We start from the raw sequence: 25,614 nt of genomic DNA on the forward strand, positions 1-25,614 counted from the left end.
TTACAATAGCCTGGATTTCGGAGGAAGAAACACCAGTTTCTGAAGCCATGCTGACCCTACTCTGTCTGCCACCTGCAAGGGGACTTAGGACAGTGAAGGTCCCACCCTCCTGCTGCCACCGCGCGGGGGGGTACCTAGTACCAGACTCACCACCCTGGGGTGTTCTGTGATTTTTACTAGCCGTGCCTGTAGTCCCCAAGAGGTTACCCAGTTGCAGAGTGAAGAAACTGTCGGCAGCAGTTGCAGAGAATAGCAGTGAAACAATTTGCAGAGCGTGCACCAGCGTTCAGGGAAGAGCCATCCAGCGTCCTGTATACACAGTGCACACAGGAAACCGCATGTGAGAGTATATGTAATGCTGTCCCAAGAGAACTGCGGTCGGGCTTAAAAAAAAAATGGCCGCCAATGCAACTAATAGGAAAATCCCATAGAAAATGGCTGCTGAGGCTCACAAGGGGAACCTGCTTTGCCCACAGTCAGAATGGGCGCCGGACAGCGCCATGAGGTGACAGGAAAAATCACAGAACAGTGCTGCCTGCATCCAGCAAGAACACCTCCACAGACACCTTTTGGGACCCCCCAGACTGGGACCAGGACCAACGCTAACTGCACAGAGCCCCCTACAAGTGAGAGACCCAGCAAACCCCACACACACCGCCCACAGCACATGCAGCCACCCCCCCGGAGGGGGTAAGGAGGGGAGATAGGGACCTGGGAGAGAACAGAAGGAGGTGAGGTGGCTCCCAAATCGACCTCCCAGGGAATGCCCAGCTGCTCACCCCACTGAAGCAGGGAGAGCCGTACTTACCAGTCCTGAAGAGCTGGGAGACATTCCACCACAGACCTACTCCTACGCAGTTACAGGGTAGCTGTTGGCCCAGTATACTGTGATCCAGACATCAGTAGCCCGGTCATATGTATACCCCGGAGCATTGAAGCTCACGACCACCTCTGGAGCCGAAGGTATGTTGTGGTCTGCCGAGCCTTAGCTGCGGCCTGCACTCGCTCGATGGCCAGACTGGGAAGACTACAAGGATAACTTAACCAGCCTGTCACCCAGCCAGCAGTTGATAGAAGATCCCAGGATTTTTCATCTTGCGCAAAAACATCAAACCTGCATAAAAAAAATGGACCAAAGGGCCCACAGGGTTCCTAGGTCATTCTCCTTCACTAAATAAAAATAAAACTGAGTTCTGCCTGGGCAGCAGGGAGGGTGGTTAGCACAGGGTCCACCCCCCGGGGCGGGACTAAAGTTCTGTGTATTGTGTTACAATTTCTGCCTAGTTCTCCTAATGGCAGGCTAACAAACCCATTTAGTTACAGAGAGGAGCTGTGTCAGTCAGCAAATATGAGAGAAATATCCATTTATTCTGGTTAACAAAATAAAGATGAAGGCAACGCTGGAGAAACTGCTGGAATTTGTGAAACCTTTTGGCCCCAGGGCACACATCAAGTCTGTGGAAAAGAAAATTGGGATCTTGAGGAGTCCATATCATAGGGAACACAATCTGGTCCAGAAATCCCAGAGATCAAGACCAGCAGCAGATAACATATGTCCCAGGCTGTGGTACTACACCAGCCTGCGTCTTCTGTCAGACCGGACTTAACCCAGGTCATCACTTTCTTCTCTTGGCTGAAGCCTTCCCTCCACGCTGCCCTGCAGAGGCTATGGCTCTGGTGGTGGACAAGAGGAGGAAGGGCTTGCTCAGATATCTGGCCGGTCTCAGTTAGCTGGCCCCTCAGCCCCTTCTGAAAGGCATCAAAAATACATTTTCTCACAGAGGAGGTGTTGGCCTTTCTCCAATTCAAGCAATCTGGTGGCTATATAGCAGCCATAGGCCTCTTCAGGGTCGAGGGGGCTCCTGAGGACATTCGTAGCTTCCCTAATGAGGCGCAATGATGCCTTCTCTGTCACCGTCCCCTTCCTGCCATTTTTGTTTGAATGCGGATGGGAGGCACCTGTGATTGGGTGTGGCTCCTACTGGGCCCGGCCACCTCCTGGCTGCCACTGGGCCCGGCCTCCTCCTGCCTGCCGCTTTCCACACCTTCATCCTGGCTGACTTCATCCCGTGTATAAAAAAAGGGACATAGTTTTCGTTTTTGGTTCATCAAAACACAATTTTCAGCTCATGACTTGCAAATTAAATGTTAATACATATAAGAGATCATTCTGACCCCAGCATTTTTTTCAAGCTGGTGACAAACATTTTTGGTCCCTACTGTCAATTGATATGTATACATCATTTTTTGGATAAAATCATTAATAGGTAATTATAACATCTATTTAACATCATTAATATTAGGAAACTAAATATGTAGAAAAATAATATACCCGGCTCCAGCTGGGTGCATCCGCTTCTTCCTGGATGGAAGGCCCAGGGTGTTCCTCGTCAGCTTCTGCTGGGGTGGAAGGGTGGAGGGAAGGCTGCAGGGAAGGGTGGAGGGAAGGCTGCAGGGAAGGGTGGAGGGAAGGCTGCAGGGAAGGGTGGAAGGAAGGGTCGAAAGAGATTCCCTGTCTTCAGTCTGGTCATCAAGAAAACGCAGTGTTTGGAAGTACCACAGCTTGGGTACATATACATCATCTGCTGATGCTCCTGATCTGAGGGAAGCCTGGATCTTATTGTGCGCCTTTCTATACATGTGCCTCAAGATCCCAATTTTAGTTTCCAAAATGTTCATGGTTGCTTCTGGGATCCAAGTCTGCACAAATGCCATAAGTTGTTCCTGCGTTGCCTTCCTTACTTGTTTGTTGTAATAAAACCTGTGATTCACCTCCCACAGATTCCTCATCTCCTTGTACTTGTCAATAAATTGGGACATAAATTCAGGGTCCTTAAACTTATTATTCATATTTTCTGTAAAAGACAAAAACATTAATGTTAGCCTAAACGCTCATAATCTTATCCCAACATAGGCCTCAATCTTTAAGCAGTATAGGCCACTGATGTTCGTAAATCGTTCGTAAAATTTGGATGCTCGCAACTTTCATTCCTCTTTCCTCTGCGCACGTACGGCACATGCGTGTTCTTTATATACACTTCGCATGCGTGAAACTCTGCCTGCGTCACCCACCCCTGACATTCTTTTTCACAAATATTCCCCGGTGTGCAGTAGGAGCTACATGGCGGAGAGACACAGCAGATTAATTATTCCAGTAACAAGGAAAGTCCGGAGCCCGAAACGTCCCCATCAGGGAAGAGGAGATTTAAGGCCTCCAATATGGCCTTTGAAGAAATGCTGTATATGGTGGACATCTTGCGGAGGAACGATTATGATGGGAAGCATGGACCGTACACCCATCCGAATTTGCGCAAGGCCCAAATCATGCCAAAAGTTGTGAAGACTCTGCATCAGAATTTTGGGGTACTACACTGCAAAGACCAATTAAGGAAACGCTGGTCCGACCTTAAACTGAGGCAGCAGGATCAGTACAGAAGAATAAAGAAAGTGCTTCAAAAAAGGCAAGTACTTGTCGTGTGTTCCTATTCTGATTATTAACTTGCATGCTGCTCCATGTGCTTTTCTTTACTGTTGTACAGTTTTAAATGGCTATTTTCATGTTCGTTGACACAGTAATCGTTTGTAGGAAACATTGTTTAAAAATATATATGGTGTATTTAGTTTATACAGGGTTTAAACAACATTTTTGTGTAATGTAAGGAGAAGACGCTCAGCAGCTGTTTACACATCTGGACTCAGGAGCACTAGTGTGGGACACCAGAGAACATTTTTTAGGGTAACCCACACAGATGCTCCAGGGGATACTTGGGGTGTCTCCAGGGGTCAAGTCCTGGGGAAAAAAAAAGTGTGGAAACTCCCACCCAAGATCCACTCCCCACCCAAAAAAAAAAAAAAAAAAAAAAAGATATGCTCATATGCACGAAAGCTTCAAAAGTGGCATTTTTCATCCAATTTTCGTATTGTGTGTATGAAGCTTAACTGTTCGTACACAAAAACAAAACAATCCTCAATAAACACAAATACGATAATTCTCTGAATAATCAGCATTCATTCAATTGTACTTCCATGCAAATGTGAACATCATGTTCTGATCTTTACTGGGGAATTTTATTTTGTATATAGAGTGTTTGTGGTGAGTTTACACTTTTCATTGAACAGAGTTTGGATAACACAGGGTTAAACGGAAAGGTCATAAATTAACTGCACATTATCTGGACATAATGCATGGGGAGATAGTGATGTGTTCCTGCTTAGGAGATGTATATTAGCTTGGGGGCCTGCAAACACTGCAGGGCTCCAACACACACTTGCTGGTATTCCAACCCTTCACATATTTCCACATAAACTTCCCTCCTGGCATTAAACTTTGCAAGGTATTGTGCTCAGCTTACCACCCCAAACTGATGTTCCTCCCTCAGCTCACCTCTCTCCCTGCATGTCCTGTGAGCAGAATAGCTGAGCTCCTCCTCTGGGTTACTCATCATATGGCACTGAAGATAGAGGAGGGGGGATTCAGCAGGCCACACAAAGCAAGTATGCAGGAGACTGGGGGGGGGGGGGGGGGAGGATGAGGAGACAGAAAATCAGGAGGGGCCAGCGGGGAGGAGTGCATCACAAGAGGTCTACCTAAATACAATCTCTTAGCAGCAGGGACCTGATCTACCTGTCAGCTAGCTGTGATTGACAGGTTGATCAAAGTGAAATCTTTCATGTGGCCCCCTACTGGCAATGCCTGAATGGTCAGGTGTGTGGCACTTACTATTGCGAGCTGTGTCGGCAGCTGCTGGTGTAGCACCTGCCACATAGCTCGCATACTTCAAAGTCTTGCAGGACACGGCTTCTAACAGGAACGGAGTTCCTGTTGTGGAAAAAGTACAGGAACTCCGTTCCCATGCGTTCCCGCAGGACTTGAGCCCTGGGCGTCTCCATCTGTGAAACTTGGCCAAAAAAATGTAAGTATTGCAGTTTGGTTAAAAGGGAATTTTAATCAGGTCTTCAACTTGGATCTCTTCCCAAACAGACAATTGTACACCACTTCAAAGCAATATTTCATATTCCTATTTTTGGACTCAAATATATTGTGCTAAGTATACCTTTTGTTTCATTCTCATAGGGGAGAAAAGACTCCGGGGACACCAGGGACCCCCACATCACCACGAAGGGGAAATCAGCCCTAGACCCCCCCCGAGGATCTTAAGGAAGGAGAGGTGGAGGAAGTGGGCGAGATTGACACCCAGACAGGTGAGTGTCTGACACCCCAGCTTCAGGTAATTATGTATGACTGCATATTTGTAATACATGTTTTTAACCAATTTTTAGGTGGTGTGCTGGTTGTTGAACAGCTAACTGAACCTTTTACAAGTGACAGCGCCCAAAGGCTCATCCACAACATCATGCTGTGGAATGGCGAAATAGACATTATAAAGGAAGAAATGAGATACCACTGATTTTCTGAACAAGCTTAACAATATACAACAATTACCATCTAACACACTTCTAGTCACCATGGATGTAGAATCTCTGTACAGTAACATCCCTCATAAGGATGGGTTGTCGGCATGTCACAGATTCTTATCATCCTCACCAAACCAGAAATACACTGCTGAGGATGTGACACAGCTCATCGAATTCATTCTTACACACAACTACTTCACTTTCAATAATGACATCTATCTCCAGTGTATGGGTACTGCTATGGGTAGCAAAATGGTACCCCAATATGCAAACTTATTTATGGCTGACCTGGAGGACAAATTTCTGAACAGCATACAACAAAAGCCATACAGATATTATCGCTATATTGATGATATCTTCATGATATGGACTGAAGGTGAAGAAAATCTAAACCAATTCTTCTCATTGATCAACACTTTTCACCCATCTATTAAACTAAAAATGGAGTATTCAAACACACATGTCAACTTCCTAGACACTACAGTATACATCAGGGATCACAAGCTTCACACTTCGATATACAGAAAACCGACTGACCGATGCAGCTATCTTCACAGTTCCAGTTTTCACCCGCAACACACTAAACGGGCCATCATACACAGCCAGGCCATCAGATACCACCGAATTTGTTCAGACCCAGAAGACAGAGATAAACATCTCAGAACACTGGCAGACTCCTTCCACAAGAAAGGTTACAAAGAGAAAACCATCAACAACAGCATAAACACAGCCTTGAAAACCCAAAGAGAAAATCTCCTCCAATACACAGAGAAAAAAAACAAATAACCGAGTACCTCTAGTCACCACATACAACCCAACACTAGAAGGGATCAAAAAGATAATCAAAGATTTACAACCCATTATAACAGAGGATGACACTCTGAAAGGAATATTCCAACAACCCCCATTATTGGCTTTCAGACAACCACCCAACCTCAGACACAAACTAATCAGTAGGAAACTTCACTCTGATTATGATGACACAAATAATGGAAGCAAACCCTGCAATAAAAAGCGCTGCAAACTATGCAACCAGATCAATCTATCTAAAAGTGTCACACACACACAAACAGGACCTTCAATATCATGGGATCTTACAACTGTACCTCCAGCAATGTTGTGTACCTCATCCAATGCAAAAGGTGCAGCAAAGGATCTTATGTTGGTGAAACAGGACAGAAGTTGCAAACGAGGATGAATTTACACAGACATACCATCAAGGAACATAAAGAAGACAGTTTATGTACACCTGTGGGACATCACTTCTCACAACCGGACCACACTATAGAAGACCTCAATGTTTTAGTTCTTAAAGGGAATTTCAGAACTATCCAGGAAAGGAAAACCTTTGAACTAAGAATGATAATTCTTTTTGACACAAAAAATAATGGCCTGAATTTAGATATAGGTTTCCTTACTCATTATACTAAAGTTTTACAACCCCCTCTGTGACTAGCAACACCCCCCCCCCCCCTCCATTCCATAGCTCTCCCTCTGTCTTATCTCACTAACTCTTCTCTTATCTTTATTGCCATTGATTTGTATGTGTTTTTTTGTTGTTTTTTTCTCTTCTTTCCCTCAGAGGTGTTTTTTTTTTTTTTTTTTTTACATTCTGCTTAAAAATTTGTAAATCAGTACTGCTTGGACCTTGAAGAAGGGGACATACCCGAAAGCTTGTCCTGAAAAATTGTATGTTAGTGCAAATAAAAAAAGTATCACGGACAGAACTCAATTTTCTCTGTCACAATTGCACTAATACGGCTACAATCACATTAAAACAATAAACAAATTTTGTGAAGGAACTTGGATAATTATGTCTGTGAAAGGTTTCTTAAAGTCCAAAGTGTATATTAACCTCCCTGGCGGTACGATTATTTCGGATTTTAGGTGCTAAAAGTGGTACAATTATTTTGCATGAAAATTTGGCGTTTTATATTGTAGTCCTGTAATTCTTAGCAATAACTCACTTAAATCTAGCAGACATCCCGGGTATGATAAAGTTTGAAAAATGAAATCATAAATTATAATATAATAAATAATTATAAATAATTGTACCAAATAATAATATAACAATAATAAAAATTATTCAATAATGTAATCAAATCAAAAACACTGAAATTTGCTCAGTTGCAGAGTTGTCACTGTCATTACTTTTCAATATTTGATGACGGATCTCCCCACAAATCGCTATCGCTCAATTCTGCAAGTGATCCCAATTTATTCTCGCTGTTTTCTAGCTGGTCTAAAATCATTTTTGATGTAAAGGGACAGTTTTGGTTGCTATGGACAATCTCCAGTTTCCAGGCATAAAGAACAGTTTTTATTATATAAAACTGCATGCAGGACACTGGGCAGACCACTAGGGACAAAGGGGATGTGAAATTATTACATACAGTATAAAGTAATCTTACAGATTACATTGCTGTATGTATAGTGAGTGTTTCACTTTTTGAATTTGGCGCCGATCTCCGTCCCCGTGCGTCGCAACGCTCGCAGGGCGTGGAGATCTGCTCCGTGATAGATCGAGTGGGGGTCTGCAGGTGGGGGCTTATCAGAATCTGGAAGCCCCCTTTAACAAGGGGGTCCCTAGATCCTGGCCCCCCCACCCTATATGAATGGGTAGGGGTACAATGTACCCCATGCTCAATCACCTAAAAAGTGTAAAAATTAAATAGTATACAGGTTTTTAAAGTATTTAATTAAGGCAGTTTGACGTCTCTTCTGATTTTTTTCTCACCTCTACAGCTCTTCTCCCTCCTCCAGTCCTTCTCTCTGCAGTGTCTTCTCCCTCTTTTGCTGGGTCTTCTTCACTGTCTTCTCCCTCTGTTCTTCTTCAGATGTTGACTCGACCCGATTTCCTGGTGTAATGCTGGGTCCGCCGTGTGCATTGACTTATACTTGTATGGGGAAAGGCCACCCTACGATGTCATCCAGGGCCCTGCACCCTTGTGACGCCATCATCCCATCATGCCCTGGGTGGTGATGTCATAGAGAGGTGGGGCCTCTAGATGACATCACGGGTGGCCCCACTCCATGCCAATATAAGTCATTGCACATGGCAGACCCAGCATTACACCGGGAGAGGGCGTTGAGTCAACCTCGGAAGAACAGAGTGGAGAAGACCCAGCGAGAATGAAGCACATAGAGAAGTCTCGGCAGAAGAGGGAAAAGACAATGCAGAGAGGAGAAGAACCAGAGAGGGAGATGGGCCGGAGAGGGGAGGAAAAAATAAAGGAGACGTTGAAACTGCCGTAATAAAATACTTGGGAGTTCCCCTTAAAATCCATACCCCAAAGGGTCTATGTCGTCCGGGGGGGGGGGGGGGAACCCCACGCCAATTTTGTTTTTCATTTTGGCGGGGGTTCCATTTGAACACCCTCAAATGGAACAGTAAGGCTGGGTTCACATACAGTTAGGTTCATCTAAATTTGGATACAGGCACGATTTGTTTTTTTCAACATATTCAAGCTATACTTATATAATGGATATGGGCTGAAACTCCTAGTTTTAATTTGAGGGTATGTACATCCAAATTGGAGGAAGGGTATGGGAATTACAGCTCTTAAGAATAGTTCCCCTCCCCCCTTTTTTAAGGGGCCAAAAGTAATTGGCCAATTGCATCAAAAGCTATTTGGTGGCCAGGTCTCTTAATGGAGCCCGTTCACACATGGGGTGGCTGTGGTGCGAATGCCAAAAGGATCCTCTCCGTTTTTGGGTCCGGTTCAAGTGCAAATTCAGGTAAAAATTTGGACCCGAATCACACCTGAACTGGTGAACAGGAACGCACTAGACCCCAGGCTGGAAACTGCGGCCACACATATGTGAACCTGGCCTGAGATGTCCATTCAAGACGGAGATGGTGGGGCCTATCACCAAAACAGATAATTTCTTTGTGAACTCTTTTTCCATTGGCTAGAGTTCAACAATGCTCTTAGAAGAATAAAAACTTTTTCTGGATTGACCAAATCATACTAAATTGCCCATACTATTTGTTTATAGATTTAGCAGTTCTCTTTGTAAATAAAGGGGTATGGTTAGCTGGAGAGGAATCAAATGCTACATTGCCTAGGCTTTTGAGCACAGCAGTAGTGAACATATCAAGATTTGCAAGCATCCTGTGTGAAGACCTCACATCAGGTGCATAGAAGCCTGGGGATGAAAAATCATCTATTGCCGTGTACACACAAGCGGACTTTTCAACATCAAAAGGTCCGACGGAACAATTCCGGCAGACTATTCGATCGTGTGTGGGCTGCAGCGGACTTTTGATTTTCAAAAATCCGTCAGACTTTAGAAATGGAACATGTTTCAAATTTTTCCGACGGAACTCCGCTGCACCCAGTTCCGATGTCGAATTCCGCTCGTCTGTATGCTGTTCCGACAGACCAAAAACGACGCATGCTCTGAAGCAAGTACGAGACGGAAGTGCTCGGTCTTGTAAAACTCCAGTTCGTATTGGAAGTAGCACATTCGTCATGCTGCAAATTCTGTGCTCGTTTAAATGCAGCGCATCTTCTTTATAATGCTAGAAGAATGAAGTTTCTTTGCTGCTCATATTCACTCACACAGAGTTCTCACAAACACATTTCTGGATTTTTTCTCCTCATCTCATGAATGATATTGTTTTTAGTTTAAAGCCCCATCTCAGTAATAATTTATTTTCTTTTTTTTTTGGTAGTCCTTTTTTTTTTTCATCTATCTTTTTAGTATAATTATTTCCCAATTATTTTCTAGTGATCTCCATATTTAATTATTCTGTCAAGTTAACACCAAAAACCTTTTTTTTTTTTTTGGGTGTCATTACCACAATAACCTTTTTATTTTGTGTGTGTCATTACCACAACAACCTTTTTATTTTGTGTGTGTCATTACCACAATAACCTTTTTATTTTGTGTGTGTCATTACCACAATAACCTTTTTATTTTTATTCTGGTGACAAGTTACCACAATACATTTTTTTTTTTTTTTTTTTGGAACCTCAAGGGAGGTTGGTGTCCCTTGTTAATTTCACATTGTCTTTTAGAAATGTCTTTGACTAAAAAACACATAGGCAAGTATATTTTCCAAAAAAAAATATCCATTTATTCTGGTTCAAAAAATAAAAATGAAGGCAACACTGGAGAAACTTGTGACATTTGTGTAGCCTTTTGGCCCCAGGGCAAACATTAAAGTCTGTGGAAAAGAAAGTTGGCATATTGAGAAGTACATATAATGGGGAGCACAATCTGGTCCCTGAATCCCAGAGATCAAGAGCAGCAGCAGATGGTATATATGTCCCCAGGCTGTGGTACAACAGGCTGCGTCTTTGGTCAGACCAGACTGAAGCCAGGTCATCACTTTCTTCTCTTTGCTCCACCCTTCACTGCACCCTTCCCTGCAGACTTCTCAGTAGCCTTCCTGTGAGGCTGTGTGTCTGGTGGTGTACTTGTGGCAGGAGGAAGAGGAGGAACAGGAGGAACTTGATCCACGATTTCGCTTGTGGCAGTTAACTCGCCACTCAGCCCCTTCTGCAAGGCCGAGAAAATGATTCTCTCACATTGGAGGCGTTGGCCCCTCTCTAATTGCTGCAACCGGCTGGCTATATAGCAGCCATAGGCCTCTTCAGCTTCGGGGGGGCTCCTTAAGACATTTGTAGCCTCTCTAATGAGGCGCAGTGATTCCTCCTGTGTGACCGTCATCTTCTTTTGCCTTTTTGCCGGAAGCCGGAGGGGAGGCACCTGCGACTGGGTGAGGCTCCTACTGGGCCCGGCCACCTCCTGGCTGACAGTGGGCCCAGCCTCCTCCTGCCTGCCACTTTCCACAACTTCCTCCTGACTGAGCTCATCCTGTGTATAAAAAAGGGACATCGTTTTAGTTTTTTGTTCATCAAACATTTTTCAGCTCCTGACTTTAAAATTCTGTTAATACATATAAAAGAGTATCATTCTGACCCCAGTATTTATTGTTTCTGCTGGTGACAAACGTTTGTGGCCACTACTGTAAATTGATATGTCAAAATATTTTTTTTTGTAACATCAATAATATTGTTTAAATTATAACATCTAGTTAACATCATTAATATTATGACTATAAATATTTATTGTAACAATATACCTGGCTCAAGCTGGGTGCATCCGCTTCTTCCAGGATGGAAGGCTCAGGTTGCTCATCAGCCTCTGCTGGGGTGGAGGGAAGGGTGGAGGGAATGCTGCAGGGAAGGGTGAAGGGAAGGGTGGAGGGAAGGGTTGAAAGCGATTCACTGGCCTTACTCTGGTCGCCAAGAAAACGTAGTTTGTCAAAGTACCACAGCCTGGGTACATACACAGCATCTGCGGATTCTCCTGATCTGATGGATTGAAGGATTTTATTCTGCTCCTTTCTGTACATATTTCTCAATATGCCAATTTTCTTTTCCAGAAAGTCCACGTCTGCCTCTGGGATCCAAGTCTGCACAAATGCCAGAAGTTTCTCCAGCGTTTGCCTTCCTTACTTGTTTATTATAGTAAGCACTGTGCTTTACTTGCCACAGATTTGTCAGCTCCTTGTACTTATCGATAAATAGGCTCAAGAATTCTGGATCTTTAAATGTCTTATTCATTTTTCTGAAAGACAATACACAAGCAAAAAACAATAATGTTAGCCCAGACTCTCCTAATCTTAGCCCAATATAGACCTCAATCTATAAGCAGTATATGCCACTGATTTTGGGATTTTTTTTAAACTTACCTTAGTTTTCCTTGCTCACAACTTCCGTTCCTATTTTATCCAAGCACGTATGACATGTGCATTTTGGCGTTGTATACAGTGCGCACGCGTAGAACCACGCCTGCGCTGCCCGTCCATGACGTTCTTTTGGTCAAGTCTTTTTTCCCGCCCTTTTGTGCGCACATAACGTACGTAAGCACGTACGACATGTGCATTTTGGCGTTATATACAGTGCGCACGCGTAGAACCACGCCTGCGTTGCCCGCCCATGACGTTCTTTTGGTCAAGTCTTTTTTCCCGCTCTTGTGCGCATATAACGTACGTAAGCACGTACGACATGTGCATTTTGGCGTTATATACAGTGCGCACGCGTAGAACCATGCCTGCGTTGCCCGCCCATGACGTTCTTTTGGTCAAGTCTTTTTTCCCGCTGTGCGCATATAACGTACGTAAGCACGTACGACATGTGCATTTTGGCGTTATATACAGTGCGCACGCGTAGAACCACGCCTGCGTTGCCCGCCCATGACGTTCTTTTACAAGAATATTTCCCGCCCCTTTTTCTCTACGGTGCGCAGTAGGAGAAACATGGCGGAAACACAACAGGTGCTTCATATTAATGACTCCAGTAGTCACGACTCCCCGGAGCCACAAACGTCCCAATCCGGAAAGGGGAGATTTAAGGCCTCCAATATGGCCTTTGAAGAGATGGTGGAGATGGTGGCAATCTTGCGAAGTAAGGATTATGATGGCAAGCATGGATCATACACCCATCCGAACTTGCGCAAGGCCAGAATCATGGCCAAAGTTGTTAAGACCCTGCACAATCTTTTTGGGGTACGACGGTCAAAAGACCAATTGAGGAAACGGTGGTCCGACTTTAAATTGAGGGAGCCAGATCAGTACAGAAGGATCAAGAAAGTTCTTAAAAAAAGTAAGTACTTGTCGTTTGTTCCTATTATGATTATTGCATACTGATCCATATGCTTTTCTTTACCTTTGTACAATGTAAAATTGCTGCCTTCATGTTGGTGGATACAGTAATCGTATCGTTAATAACAAACCCTTGTTCATTGTTCGTGTGAAACATCGTTTATGATACAGGGTTTAATCATCATTTTTTTTCAGTGTAATTTTTCTTAAGAAAAAAAAAGATTAGGGCATTGTGGTTTAGATGTGTTTCAAACTACAATGACTAGAAAAGAACATTCAGTGGAATTGAAGGAGAGGACACTTGGCAGCTGGTTAACACATCTGCACTCATGAGCAAAAGTGTGGGACACCAGAGAACATTTATTAGGGTATACCACACGGGGTTCCTTGGTATACTTGGGGGGGGGGGGGGGGGGCATCTGTGAAACTTGGCCCAAAAAGGTAAGTATTGTAGTTTTTTGCAAAGTGAATTTATTTATCATGTCTTCAACTTTTGCATCTCTTCCTAAACAGACAATTGTACAACACTTCTAATCAATGTTTCATCTTCCTAATTCTGGCCTGATATATCTGTGTGCCAAGTATACCTTTTGGTTTGTTAATTTCTCATAGGGGAGAAAAGACTCACAAAGCAGGATCCCAGGGACCGCCGCCCTTGCCAGCATGAATGTGAGGTTAGCCCCACCCCCCCGTGGATGTGCATGTGGAGGAAGGAGAGGTGGAGGAAGGAGAGGAGATGGGCACCCCACCAGGTGAGTGTCTGACACCACAGCTTCAGGTAATCGATGTATACCTGCATATTTCAAAACACATGTTTTTACATCTATTTTAGGTGATGTTCTGGGGAAAGGGACACATTTCCAAGCACCAGTGCCCCCCCCCCCCGAGGATGTGGAGGAAGGAGAGGTTGAGGAAGGAGAGGTGGAGGAAGTAGGGGAGATGGGCACCCCACCAGGTGAGTGTCCGACACCCCAGCTTGGTTAAATCTATGTATGACTGCATATTTTTTCAACCAATTTTTATCATCTATTGTAGGTGATGTTCTGGTTGTGGAAAGGGCCCCGTTTTCCAGTGACAGCGCACAAAGGCAGATTGGCCAGATAATGGGCTGGAATGGGGAAATAGATGCCATGCGAACTAGCCTGGATCTCATGAAGAATCGGATTGACAATATGCAGCAGGAAATGAAGAACATGATCGATATTTTGGGGAGAATATAATCCGTTTCTCCAGAATATCGATCATGTTCTTTATTTCCGTTGTTTTTATTAAGATTGGAACTTCCCAAATCAGAAATATTGGGGCTGTTTGTTGTTACATGTTTCAAGATTTTAACGAAAAGAAAACAAACAAAAAAAAAAAAAATTTAAATATAAAAAAAGGCAAATAAAATGTTTTTAAAATAAATAAAAAAATTAATACAAAACAAATATATTTTACATATAAATATTCAAAGGCACATGTGAATGTGGCCAAATTAAAAATTTGAATAATCAACAATGTGTGGCGTATTCTTTCAATGCTCAATACCAGTTTGGGAAAAGTGATTTTGTGTTTCCAGTGACAATGGGCCTTATTTAATTAATGAAAATACACTTGGCACTACAAGTGCACTGGGATAACATAGGAGACAGCACAAACCAAAAGCAAGCAAGAAAAACATTTCCTGATTTTATCTTCTTTTATTATTTTAATTTTTAAAACTTAAAGATTGTGTGGCATTGCAATGGCCCCCCTACTGTTAAAATAAGTCATATATTTTTCCCGAACCTCACGGGCACTTTGGGGGGCCAAGCCAGTACGGCCAGTATCCAGGCCTGTCATAGTTTCGGGAACAAGTCCAGCCTCAGGCCCAAATGAAGATAGATAATTAGAAGAGTTCTTATTTAAAAAATTGTGCAAGATGCAACATGTAAGGACAACATGATTAAGTTTGTATTCCGCCATGTGTATGGGAGTTAGAAAAACACGGAACCGGCTGGCCATTATTCCAAAGGCATTTTCAACAACTCTTCTCGCTCTGGCCAGCAGGTAGTTGAAAACCCTCCTCTCCGGGGGTGAGGGTTCTTTGGGGGAATGGCCTCATCACGTGCTCATCCAGACTGAAAGCTTCATCAGCTATGAAGATGAAGGGGAGTTCTTCAACATTATCTGTATCAGGTGGCAATCCCAGGCCACCTGTCTGTAGACGCTGGTAGAACTCTGGGCGAAGACTCCTCCATCTGACATCTGGCCATTCTTCCCCACGTCCACATACATAAATTCATATTGTGCCGACACCACCGCCATTAACACAATACTGTGAAACCCCTTATAGTTGTAATAGTATGACCCCGAATGGGGTGGTGGCACGATGTGGACGTGCTTCCCATCTATCGCCCCACCGCAGTTGGGAAAGTCCCAACGGGTGGCAAAATGGGATGCCACAGTCTGCCATTCCTGTGGCGATGAAGGAAACTGGGGAGGCAAAGCATATAAAAAAACAAAATAAGTACTTTTGCACATTAAACATTGTACATTACAACAAAAACATTATTTCCCGCTTCTGCCTAGTGACAGGACACCGATCGTCTGCTCCCTGTCATCGGGAGCAGTGATCAGGGTCAGGTCACTGCTAGCCCATCCCCCAGACAGTTATAAACACTCACCCAGAACACACTTAACCATTCCTCGGCCCCCTTGTGGTTAACAACTTCACTGCATGTGACATTTTTACAGTAATACAATTTTAGAGCATTGATCACTGTATTAATGACAATGGTCCCAAAAATGTATGGAAATTGGCCAATGTGTCCGCCATAATGTGGCAGTCACAATAAAAAATAAAAAAAAATCGGTTAGCACCGCCATTACTATTTCCAAAAATTGCAAGATTTAAAAAATGCCATCAAAATAGACCATATTTTGGATACGCTAGAACTTTTGCACAAACCAATCAATAAACGCTTATTGCGATTCATTTGAACAAATTTGTTTAAGAATACGTATCAGCATAAAATGATGTACAAAAAAATCTGGTTAATACATTTTTGAGGCTATATTTCTTATAGCGAAAAGTGAAAAATAATGCATATTTGTAAAAATGCGGTTTTGTTTTGTTGGTGGTAATCGCAAAAACAAAAAAAATCAGAGGTGATCAAAGACAACCAAATAAAACCTCTATTTGTGCTAATAAAATGAAGATAATTTACTAGAGGAGCCATGTTACAAGGACGCACAATTGTCAATTCAAGCAACGCACTGCCAAATCACAAAAAGTGCTGATGGTCAGGAAGGGGGAAAATCATTCCAGGGTTGAAGTGGGTTAAAAATACAATATATAATTCAACATTAATTTAAGGACACACAGACTATTTGGGATAATATTAAATGTTTGGTTTTAGGATAAAGCAATACAATGGAGCTGACAAAAGACATTTTAAGTGACTAGACTAGGTGGATATGGGCCTACCATAGCATGTTGGTGAGGTTTACTGAAGGCAAATATGCATGAAAGACAAAAAAGGAGCATTAAAAGATTACAGCATGCATGAGGACAAAGGGGACATTCACAGCATATTGCAATCATGGTAATTAGAGATTGAGGAAAGAAATACAAGACATTAGCAAACATTAAAGACAATAAAATGTGATGTTAAATGATAAATCTTACCTTAATATAGTCCTCCTGCAGGACCTGTATGATGGCAGAACAGGTCTCTGGAATAATGATCCCCAGAGCCTGGGGGGAGATGCCTGTAGAGAACTTGAGGTCCTGAAGGCTTCTCCCTGTCGCCAAGTAGCGCAACGTGGCGATGAGCCTCTGCTCTGGAGTGATGGCTTGCTGCATGCAGGTATCCTGCCTGGTGATATAAGGGGTGAGCAAAGCCAGCAGACGGTGAAAAATGGGGTCCGTCATCTGGAGATAATTCCTGAAATCATCAGGATTATTCTCCCGGATCTCACGAAGCAAAGGCATGTGAGAGAACTGGTCACGCTGGAGTAACCAATTCTTCGTCCATGAACTCCTCCCCACCCTGTTCACGGACTGGTCTTGGGTTGAAGAATGAACTACAACACCAAGCACAAGCAAAGCACGAACTCGATGATGAGTACGTACACGCAACATGGCTTCAAAACGGTCGGCTTGTCAGAACGAACTTAACAGAAGTCACTGAAGAACAGCAAGGCCTGTGAAGAGCGAGCTGAAAGTCAGCAACGAGCGCAGCAGATCGCACTGCAAAATACAGAGACGACCTGACTACACGCACTAAAAAACAGATACAAACCTCACAAGCACAAACTGAAAAGCAGTTAAACGTTCTGAAAAATATGAGTCTGAAAAACGCGAATCGTCTCTCACCAAACTTCTGCTAACACGAGGTAAACACGAAATTAGCAGAAGGAGCCCAAAGGGTGGCGCACTTGGCATTGAACTTCCGTTTTATAGTCTCGTCAGACCTGGTGTACGTCACCGAGTACCAGAAGGGCGGACTTTGTTGTGATCGTGTGTAGGCAAGTCCATTTCCACGGAACTCTGTCGGAACTCCGGCGGAACTCCGTTGGAAACTCCTTCGGAGTTCAGTCCGCTCGTGTGTACGGGGCATATGTCTTCCTTTAGTACCATCTTCTGGTCCTCTTTGTTAACTTCTATGCCTGCCTCTTCTAAGGACTCAGGTAGAGACAGTGGAGCCGGTAAAGGGGCCTGCCATTTTTTAATCCTGGACAGTGATAACTGTATTAAAGCTGTTAGCGGTCTGCGAAATTGTCACATAACCAGATAAAATTCTGTTTTATTCAGGTAGGCCACTTTTTGCATGCCTGAAATGGAGCTAGAATTGGATGCAGAGACCAGTGTAAGACTTCAGTCCTGCTCAGGTGCAAGGAAAGCATCGGAAATTTTAGAGTAAGTGTTGTGTTCGGCAGAGCAAGTGTTTTCCTGAGCTTTTGCCATGGCTCCCTTTTGCCTAGTTTCTGCCATTGCTACAGGTGAGGGCAGTGCCCTGTGGGGTACTCACAGAGCAGGAAACAGACATAGGATAAGCCTGTTCTAAAAGAATAGTATAGAATCCGGTTGATGACCATAATATAGCAAATTCTCCTGGCAAAAGGGCAGGAGGAAGCACCTGAGAACCATATTAGGGCTCCAGGAGAAAGTGTTAAAGTGTGTGACCTGTGGTGTGACACTAGGTCATCCACCTGAGACTAAGCTGACTGGTTGAATTTTAGCACCATGTTTGAAAAGTTTACACCATTTAGTGAATACATTTCAAGCACATACCTGGTTTCCCGAGAGATTCAACATATAACCACCAAGTATTGAAAAATGGGGCTACAGTAACTGTTCAATGAGCAGCCTGACCCTGTCTCACCTGTCTTATCTTGTCCATGTTGCTGCTCTTTATATAGGGTCCAGACTTCATCTATTATTGCAGACATACCACTACAGGGGTCCTCAGAGACTGGGTTCCATAGGGATGGACCATGGGCCTGGAACTGTACAGCACCCTTCAGCTAACTACACACATTGCACAAAGTGCCACGCAGCATCACTGATCACCCACATATGACCCAAAGCCACTTATAGACCCTCCCTATGACTGGACTAAGGTTGCACTGATCTGGATGCACTTTTCTATTGTGATAGTACAGAGCAGTGAGGCGTTGAATGAAGATTCAAAGTAAAATAATAAACTAGTTAGGCAAGAATAATTTATCCATAAGGGAGAAGGGATCTAAACAATAATTATTGCTTTTGACATATGTAGGAAAATTATCTGCCCTGGGTATCAAATACACTAGATATGCTACTGCATTGGGGGGGGGGGGGGGGGGGGGTAGTGTTCTGTAGTTCACAGAGGTGATCTGGGCAGGGTTGAAAACAATGTTTGAGACAACACTGCAGAGTGCATAGGACACAGGACAGCAGTGGATTTGTGGCAAGATCAACTGCAATTTTGTTATATTTGTAAATTCTTTGTAAGGGTTTAGACACATTAATGTATAGCAGCTGCTCCCGTACTGTGCTTGAATGTACAGAGGTTAATATAGAAATTGCATAAAAAAAGTTAATTACCTTAAAATTACATATTCCTTGCATGGTATTGGAGGCATGCTCTCTGTAGTGTAGTGGTAGATTTCTGTATCTTCATCCAGAGTATCTAAGATTTTGGACTGCTGTAAACTTGAATCCCATGTATGCTGTTTTCTCAAAATATATTGTAAGGCCACGTATGGTGTTGAATTAAGTTCAATAGAAACTTTCCATACCCTGATTGGATAGTCCTTGTTTTCAACCTGAGATTACAACACATAATTATACACAAACCATCAGCATTCCAGATCTCAAGATATTTAGAGCTTTGATTTTATACCAACCAAGTTTTAATGAGCAACTCTGAATACTGTCATTTGATATCATACTTCTGATGCTTACTGCTAGACCAAATATTATTAGTACAAATAAATAGAGGTAAGTTGCCTCTGTTTGTACTAATAAACTTAAGTTTAGCAGTGAGCAGAATGTACCCTACTCCTTGAAGAAGGCCAGTTGTGTTTTCTTATAAAGTAATAGGAACAAGCTGTCAGTTGGGAACCTGCCTTTTTATTTGTCTGGCATACTTTTCATTTGGCAGTCAGCAGACATTCATCGTTTTTTCCTTATTTTCAAGGACTATTTTCAAGTGTGTTTGTGTGTATGTACAGTATGCATATTTGCAGGACTCTATAGGTCTTGTATTGTTTTTCTGTAACTAAGTAGTTTGTATAGACAAAGCTCCTGTTTAGTAAAAGCATATTAGTATGATACTGTTTTTTGTTTTTGTTTTTTTGTTTTTTTTTTCCTTTTAAGTTTACTGCAAGAATTATAACAGTTAGCTTAGTTGCTCTCTATTTTTCGGCATTGTGCCAAAACTATAGAGGCTGATTTGCTGACAGTCTAAAGTTTTACTGCTGCTTTAGGGGCTTTGAGCTTCAGCAAAATGTCACCCTCCAGCAAAAAGAAACAAGAGCAATCCTGGAAACAATTTACAGAACACACAAATTTTGGTAGCGTAATTAATGTGGAATGTATGTTCCATGCTAAAGAACATTATTTTTTAATCGTTATTGTGGGCAAAGTTGACCTTTAAAGAAACTGTCTGTGGTAGGTTGCATTGAAATATCTGTCTGTTTTTGCCATCAAAGTTGTCTAAAAGTGATTTTCCAGTAAAAGGTGCACATCTACAAAAGAACAAGGTATATTTTACAAACCTTTTTGTAAGCTAGTTCAACATTTTCAAATCCTGCACATGCCACCCAGCTACGGAATTTGTCCTTTGCATCTCTCAGAAGATCCTGCATAGAGTTCTCCAAGGATTTGAGAGTATTGCAATATGCTGCCAATGAGTTTGTGCATGTGTCTCTGGTCACTTTAAAAGGTGCAGACATTGGCTGACAAATACTTTGACAGAAGTCATGGCAGTAGTCCGGTACCTTAAAAACAAACAAAAAAGAAATTCTGTACATAAATCTTTCTTAATAGCTGAACTCCTCTATGCCTCTTATCAATTTGGTTGCCCTTCTCTGCACATTCTCCAGTTGCCCAATATTCTTTTTGTGAACTGGTGCCCAAAACTGAATTGCAAATTCTAGATAGTGTCTTACTAATGCCTTGTACAGGGGTAAAATGGCATCCCTCTCTCTGGAATCTTTCCTCTTAATACAAGAAAGTCAACTGCTTGCTTTGGAAACTGCAGCTTTGCACTGCATGTTATTATGTCTAAGATCTACCAGAATATCCAATAAACGGTGCATTCAAGTTTGTTTGGAAGTTGGAGACATCCTGTAAGGACGTTATTACATTACATAGTTTGGTGTCATCTGCAAACACAGAAATTGTACTTTTAATCCCAAACTTAAAACATTAAGGATCTTACGCTGAGCCTTGGGGTATACCACTAAGGCCGCGTACACATGGGCGGACTGTTCGTCCAACTTTGTCCGCTGAACAGTGTTTCAGCGGACAGTCCGCTCGTGTGTGGGCTTCAGCGGACAGTCTGACAAACATAGTTTTTCGGAATTTCCGTAAGACTGTCCGCTGAAACTTGGTTTGAGCGGACAGTCCGCTCGTGTGTAGGCTTGTTCGGCAAACTAAGTCTCGCGCATGCTCAGAAAGAATTTACACGGCGAAGGTTGCATTGCAGTGTATCGGACGCCGAATTTCTCGTCCCGTCGTACGTGCCGTTCACGTCATCGCGCAAATTTTCAGCGGACTGTTCGTTCGTCGTGTGTGGTCAAGTCCGCTCATGCAAATTTTGAACGGACTGTTTGTCAAACTGTTTGACGAACCTAGTTGGGCGGACAGTCCGCCCGTGTGTACGCGGCCTAAGTCGTCATGTACACTGGACGTTTTTGCAGCTGCCTCTAGTGGCATCTGGTGTTTTTTTTTTCCTGACTTTAAACTTCCCTGCGTGTTAGCCCAAGTGTCCATGCACACGCAGACTTAGAGAATAATTGGGGGGGGGGGGGGGACAAATAAGAAAACATGTGTTTGTTTCCTAATATCAACAGAAAGACTGAATTTGTCAAAGTGTAAAAAAAAACATGTGTGTTGTATCCATGATTTAGCCAAATTTATGAGTAGATCATGAAATATCCAGAAACCCACAAAGTTAGAATATGAGTAACCACTAACCTGTATGCAGGGGGATATTTCTCAATACCTACATATAAAGTTGCTAAGGGAGGTTCTGGTTGTACTGGTATACCAGTGATTTCTAGGATAATACTGATTTATTCCTACAGGCCCAAAAAAGATGAAGAATGGTACCCGAGTGGCCACCTTCTCTCCAACAAAGTGAAGGCTGGGAGGGTTAGTTAGTACTTAGCCAGTTTCTAATTTATGGGTTAATTCCTAGTGATTGATACAGTGGGAGTAAGATACAGTGGGAGGCTATAAAATTGTATAGGAAGGCTAAGGACCACTGTTGGGGTGTCAATTGCGTCTTTAATTCTGATTCCCATGCTAGCATAGGGGGAGCTTTAACCAATTGTTTTTGCTGCAGTATACTGTACAGTAGGTATATACCCTTGTTTGAAGCTGAGAAACTGGTATAGTAGTTCCGCACTTGAGAATTTAATATAGATCGTGGGAGGTGGATGTTTAGTCAGGAAGGTAGTGATATGTGTATAAGTAAAGTGGGATGATTTAGGAAGGTCATATTGAGATGCCAACATTGAAAAAGCTGAGTATGCCATTCTGCAGTAGTTCATCTATCCAGGCTATACCTTTTGCCACCCATTGACTAACTGAAAGGTATGGAATTAGTGTTTACAGTACTCCCACCGGCAGTTGAAGTCTAGTGCATATTGGATCTTGTTGTGACAGATGAAGAATAGTTCTCCAGGAAATAACTGAAGCCTGTGTGATTGGGGGAAGGTTAGACAATGAAAGCGGTTTCAACTAATCTGCTAGCAAAAGCAGGGTTAAATTGGGAGCTTGTGACCAAGCTGTTTCTACGTTGACCCATAGTGTTTCAGATGTGGTCAAAAACAAGTTTTTGAGTTTTGTGCCAGAAATGTAGCCATCTGGTAATCCTGAATGTCTGTTAAACCCATTCGCCCCAACTTTCTATGTTGAATAAGGTGTTTGTGTGAGCAATGTGCTCTTTTCTCTTGCCATAGGAAATGCTTAAAACTACTGATGATGCCTGGCAAGTGAAATGGCTTTAGCTGAACCGGGAGTGTATGGAAAAGTTACAATATTCTAGGGAGAACCATAATTTTAAAAGAAGCAATTTTCCCTGCCTAAGACAATTCAAATTTAGCAATGCGTTAAAGATCTTGTCGGATGTGGTTTAAAAGTGGTTTGAGATCAACCAGTTGTGACATTTTGGCAGTTAAGGTTAGCCCTATCTAAGGGATGGATTGTTCCATCAAAGTATATGGAAAAAGGGATTTTAGATGAGCCCACGCATTGACCCTTAGATCTAAAATTAAGGATTTTGTGAAATTGACTTTGTAGTACAATATGTTCCTACAGCGATTAAGGATTTTGTGAGCAAATGGGAGTGAGATTGTTGGGTTGGTTAAGAAAAGTATTGGATCATCTGCAATTAAGTTTATAACGTGCACATTTTGGCTGAGTCTAAAGCCCTGATATATGTGGGTGCATCCGAATAGCCTCCGCTAGTGGCTCTATCACCAAGTTGAAAATGGATGGGAGGAGCGGGCACTCCTGCCAGTTACCATTAGAAATATTAAAGGTTTTGGACAACAGACGTTCAGTGAAGGCAGAGGGTTAGGAATATAGGGCAAAAATGGGCAAGAGGATTGTCTGCTTAAAACCAAATTTCTGGAGCACGGCAGACATGTAACCCCAACAAACTATATTGAATGGCTTCTGTGCGTCTATGGAGAGAAGCAGAGAAGGCAAACAGCAAGCCCAATTGATCAGGATTCACTAAGTATAGAAAGATGTCAAGCAACCTTGTAGCCAGTAATTTGGCATAGACTTTTAAGTCTGCATTCAGTACGGAGATTGGAAGTTAGCTGGCGTAATAGGGGGTTTACCTGGTTTGAGCAAAGTAACAATGTGTGCCTCAAGCATAGGGGAAAGACCCTAATGAGACAGCTTCATGAAACACTAATAGGGGATGTGGGGTTAAGATATCTTTGAAGAGTTTAATAATTAATTTGTGAGTCCATCTGGGTCTGGGGATTTAGCATTAGGGAGGGAAAGAATGGTGTGGTCAATTTCCTTTTTTAGTTATAAGACATTCTAATGCCCTGTACACACGATCAGATTTTCTGACAACAAATGTTGGATGTGAGCTTGTTGGCTGAAAGTCTAACCGTGTGTATGCTCCATTGAACATTTGTTGTTGGAATTTCCACCAACAAATTTTGGCTAGCAGGTTCTCAAATTTTCCGCCAACAAAACTTTGTTGTCGGAATTTCCGATAGTGTGTACACAAGTCCGACGCACAAAAATTCATGCATGCTCAGAATCAAGCAGAAGGAGTTGCACTGGCTTTTGAACTTGCTTTATCTTGACTCGTTGTATGTCACCACGTTCCCACATTTGTAATTGTTGGCCAACATTTGTGTGACCGTGTATGCAAGACAAGTTGGAGCCAACAATCTTCCAACAAAAATCCATGGTTTTGTTGTCGGAAAGTCCGATCGTGTGTACGGAGCAAAAGACTAGTTGGAATGGTCACATAGATGGAAGCTTTAACGTGTTTAAGAAGTTTTTAATAGCGGCTTCAGAGGGTTGAGAGGGTTGAGAGGTAGTCGGGTTATTAGTTTAATTATATAGTGAGCTCTAATAGTCAGCAAATGAGTCGGCTATTGCCTGTGGGTTAGTACGTTTGTCTTGCGTGGCAGCATGGATAATATGTGGGATTTTAGTCTTAACGCTCCACGTCTTAAGCCTGTTGGCTAGAACCTTGCCCATTTTGTTTTTGTTGCCATAGTAATTTAGTTTTGTGGGCATTGCAATTAGCAAAAGGATTTGTAGCTTGGGGCACACTGAATTTGGAAAAACTCAATCAAGAGTTGGGTTCTTTCGGATTTTCAGGATTTTGTATTACCAAGTTGTTGCATCTCTACAAATGTGTTGGTGCAAAGTCATTTCCCTCCTCTATTTGTAAAGAGATAGGCACATGGTCGGACCATGCGATATCTTGGATAGAGGAGTTAGACACTCTCTGCAACAAGTTTGTCTACAAAAGTCCAACCATGAGTAAGAGTTGTGAGCTATTTATATTTTTATGTGATGCTGTATGTATTTTTAAATAGCAAAAACAGTATCTTTTTGATAAAAATCAATGATGTACCTGAAATAGCCTCCTGCACTCTGCAATCATGTGAGCTAAGCCTTGAGTTGCTGCCAAGTTTTCACTTAAGTCTTTCTGGTCTGGTTTTCCAGTACTGCATTTCCTCTGACTTGACCTAATTTAAAAAAAAAAAGAGATAAAGTTTTATATTTACGCATAACAATCACATTGCAGTTGTAGCACTACCCCCCGTAGGAATTGCTGATGTCAGGGTTCCCAACTGCTACACAGCCAATCACTCAGCATTTCCTTCTTTCATCCAGATACAGAAATCAGTCCTTTGGCTTGCTTTTTTTTTTATTTTTTTTATTGATAACTAAATGGGGTAAGAGATTATGGGATGCCCAACTTGCAAATGTTCAATAAACAGAACCAGGGACAACTTCCTCCCTGTTTACAGATTCATATTCTTCCTTCCTCCTGCACAAACTTGATTTGCTTTCATACAGCTTCTGCTGGATCGCTCCTGGAGGAACTAACAGGCTCTCGTTAGCTCAGCAATAGCCCATTACAGGCTAGGAACTTTCAGTCCCTTGGTAAAGTAGCACACGTGCAGTGAACAGCATCTCGCACCACCTTCTGCTTCTCTGTAAACACTGATACCAGTTCTGCTGCTTGCAGAAATGCTAGCCCACCTGTCTGCTTACTCTTCTCCGTCTTCCTGACATACAAATGGAGACTCTCTAAAGTTGTTGTGAATGATTCCTCCATAGGCACCCAAACATGCAATTTTATTGTATAACATATGGTATATGCCACGGCTGAGGCCTATATCAATCACCA

General features: G+C 42.6%; 1 protein-coding gene across 2 annotated transcripts in view; it reads right to left on the bottom strand.

Annotated features, from left to right (window-relative positions):
• Positions 1-25,614, bottom strand: part of LOC143963764 (rho GTPase-activating protein 7-like) — a 411,625-nt gene that overhangs the window by 57,543 nt on the left and 328,468 nt on the right. For both annotated transcript variants that reach the window (XM_077473491.1, XM_077473490.1), the window contains exons 10-12: positions 24,832-24,946; positions 20,264-20,485; positions 19,089-19,309 (exon numbers count right to left, since the gene is read on the bottom strand). In XM_077473491.1, the coding sequence (XP_077329617.1) occupies positions 19,089-19,309; positions 20,264-20,485; positions 24,832-24,946 (558 nt within the window). The remainder of the gene's footprint in view (positions 1-19,088; positions 19,310-20,263; positions 20,486-24,831; positions 24,947-25,614) is intronic.

This window comes from Lithobates pipiens, unplaced genomic scaffold (assembly GCF_037356315.1).
Source record: "Lithobates pipiens isolate NorthernLeopardFrog02 unplaced genomic scaffold, aLitPip1_a1.2 Scaffold_8, whole genome shotgun sequence".
In the NCBI taxonomy this organism is placed as follows: Eukaryota; Metazoa; Chordata; class Amphibia; order Anura; family Ranidae; genus Lithobates; species Lithobates pipiens.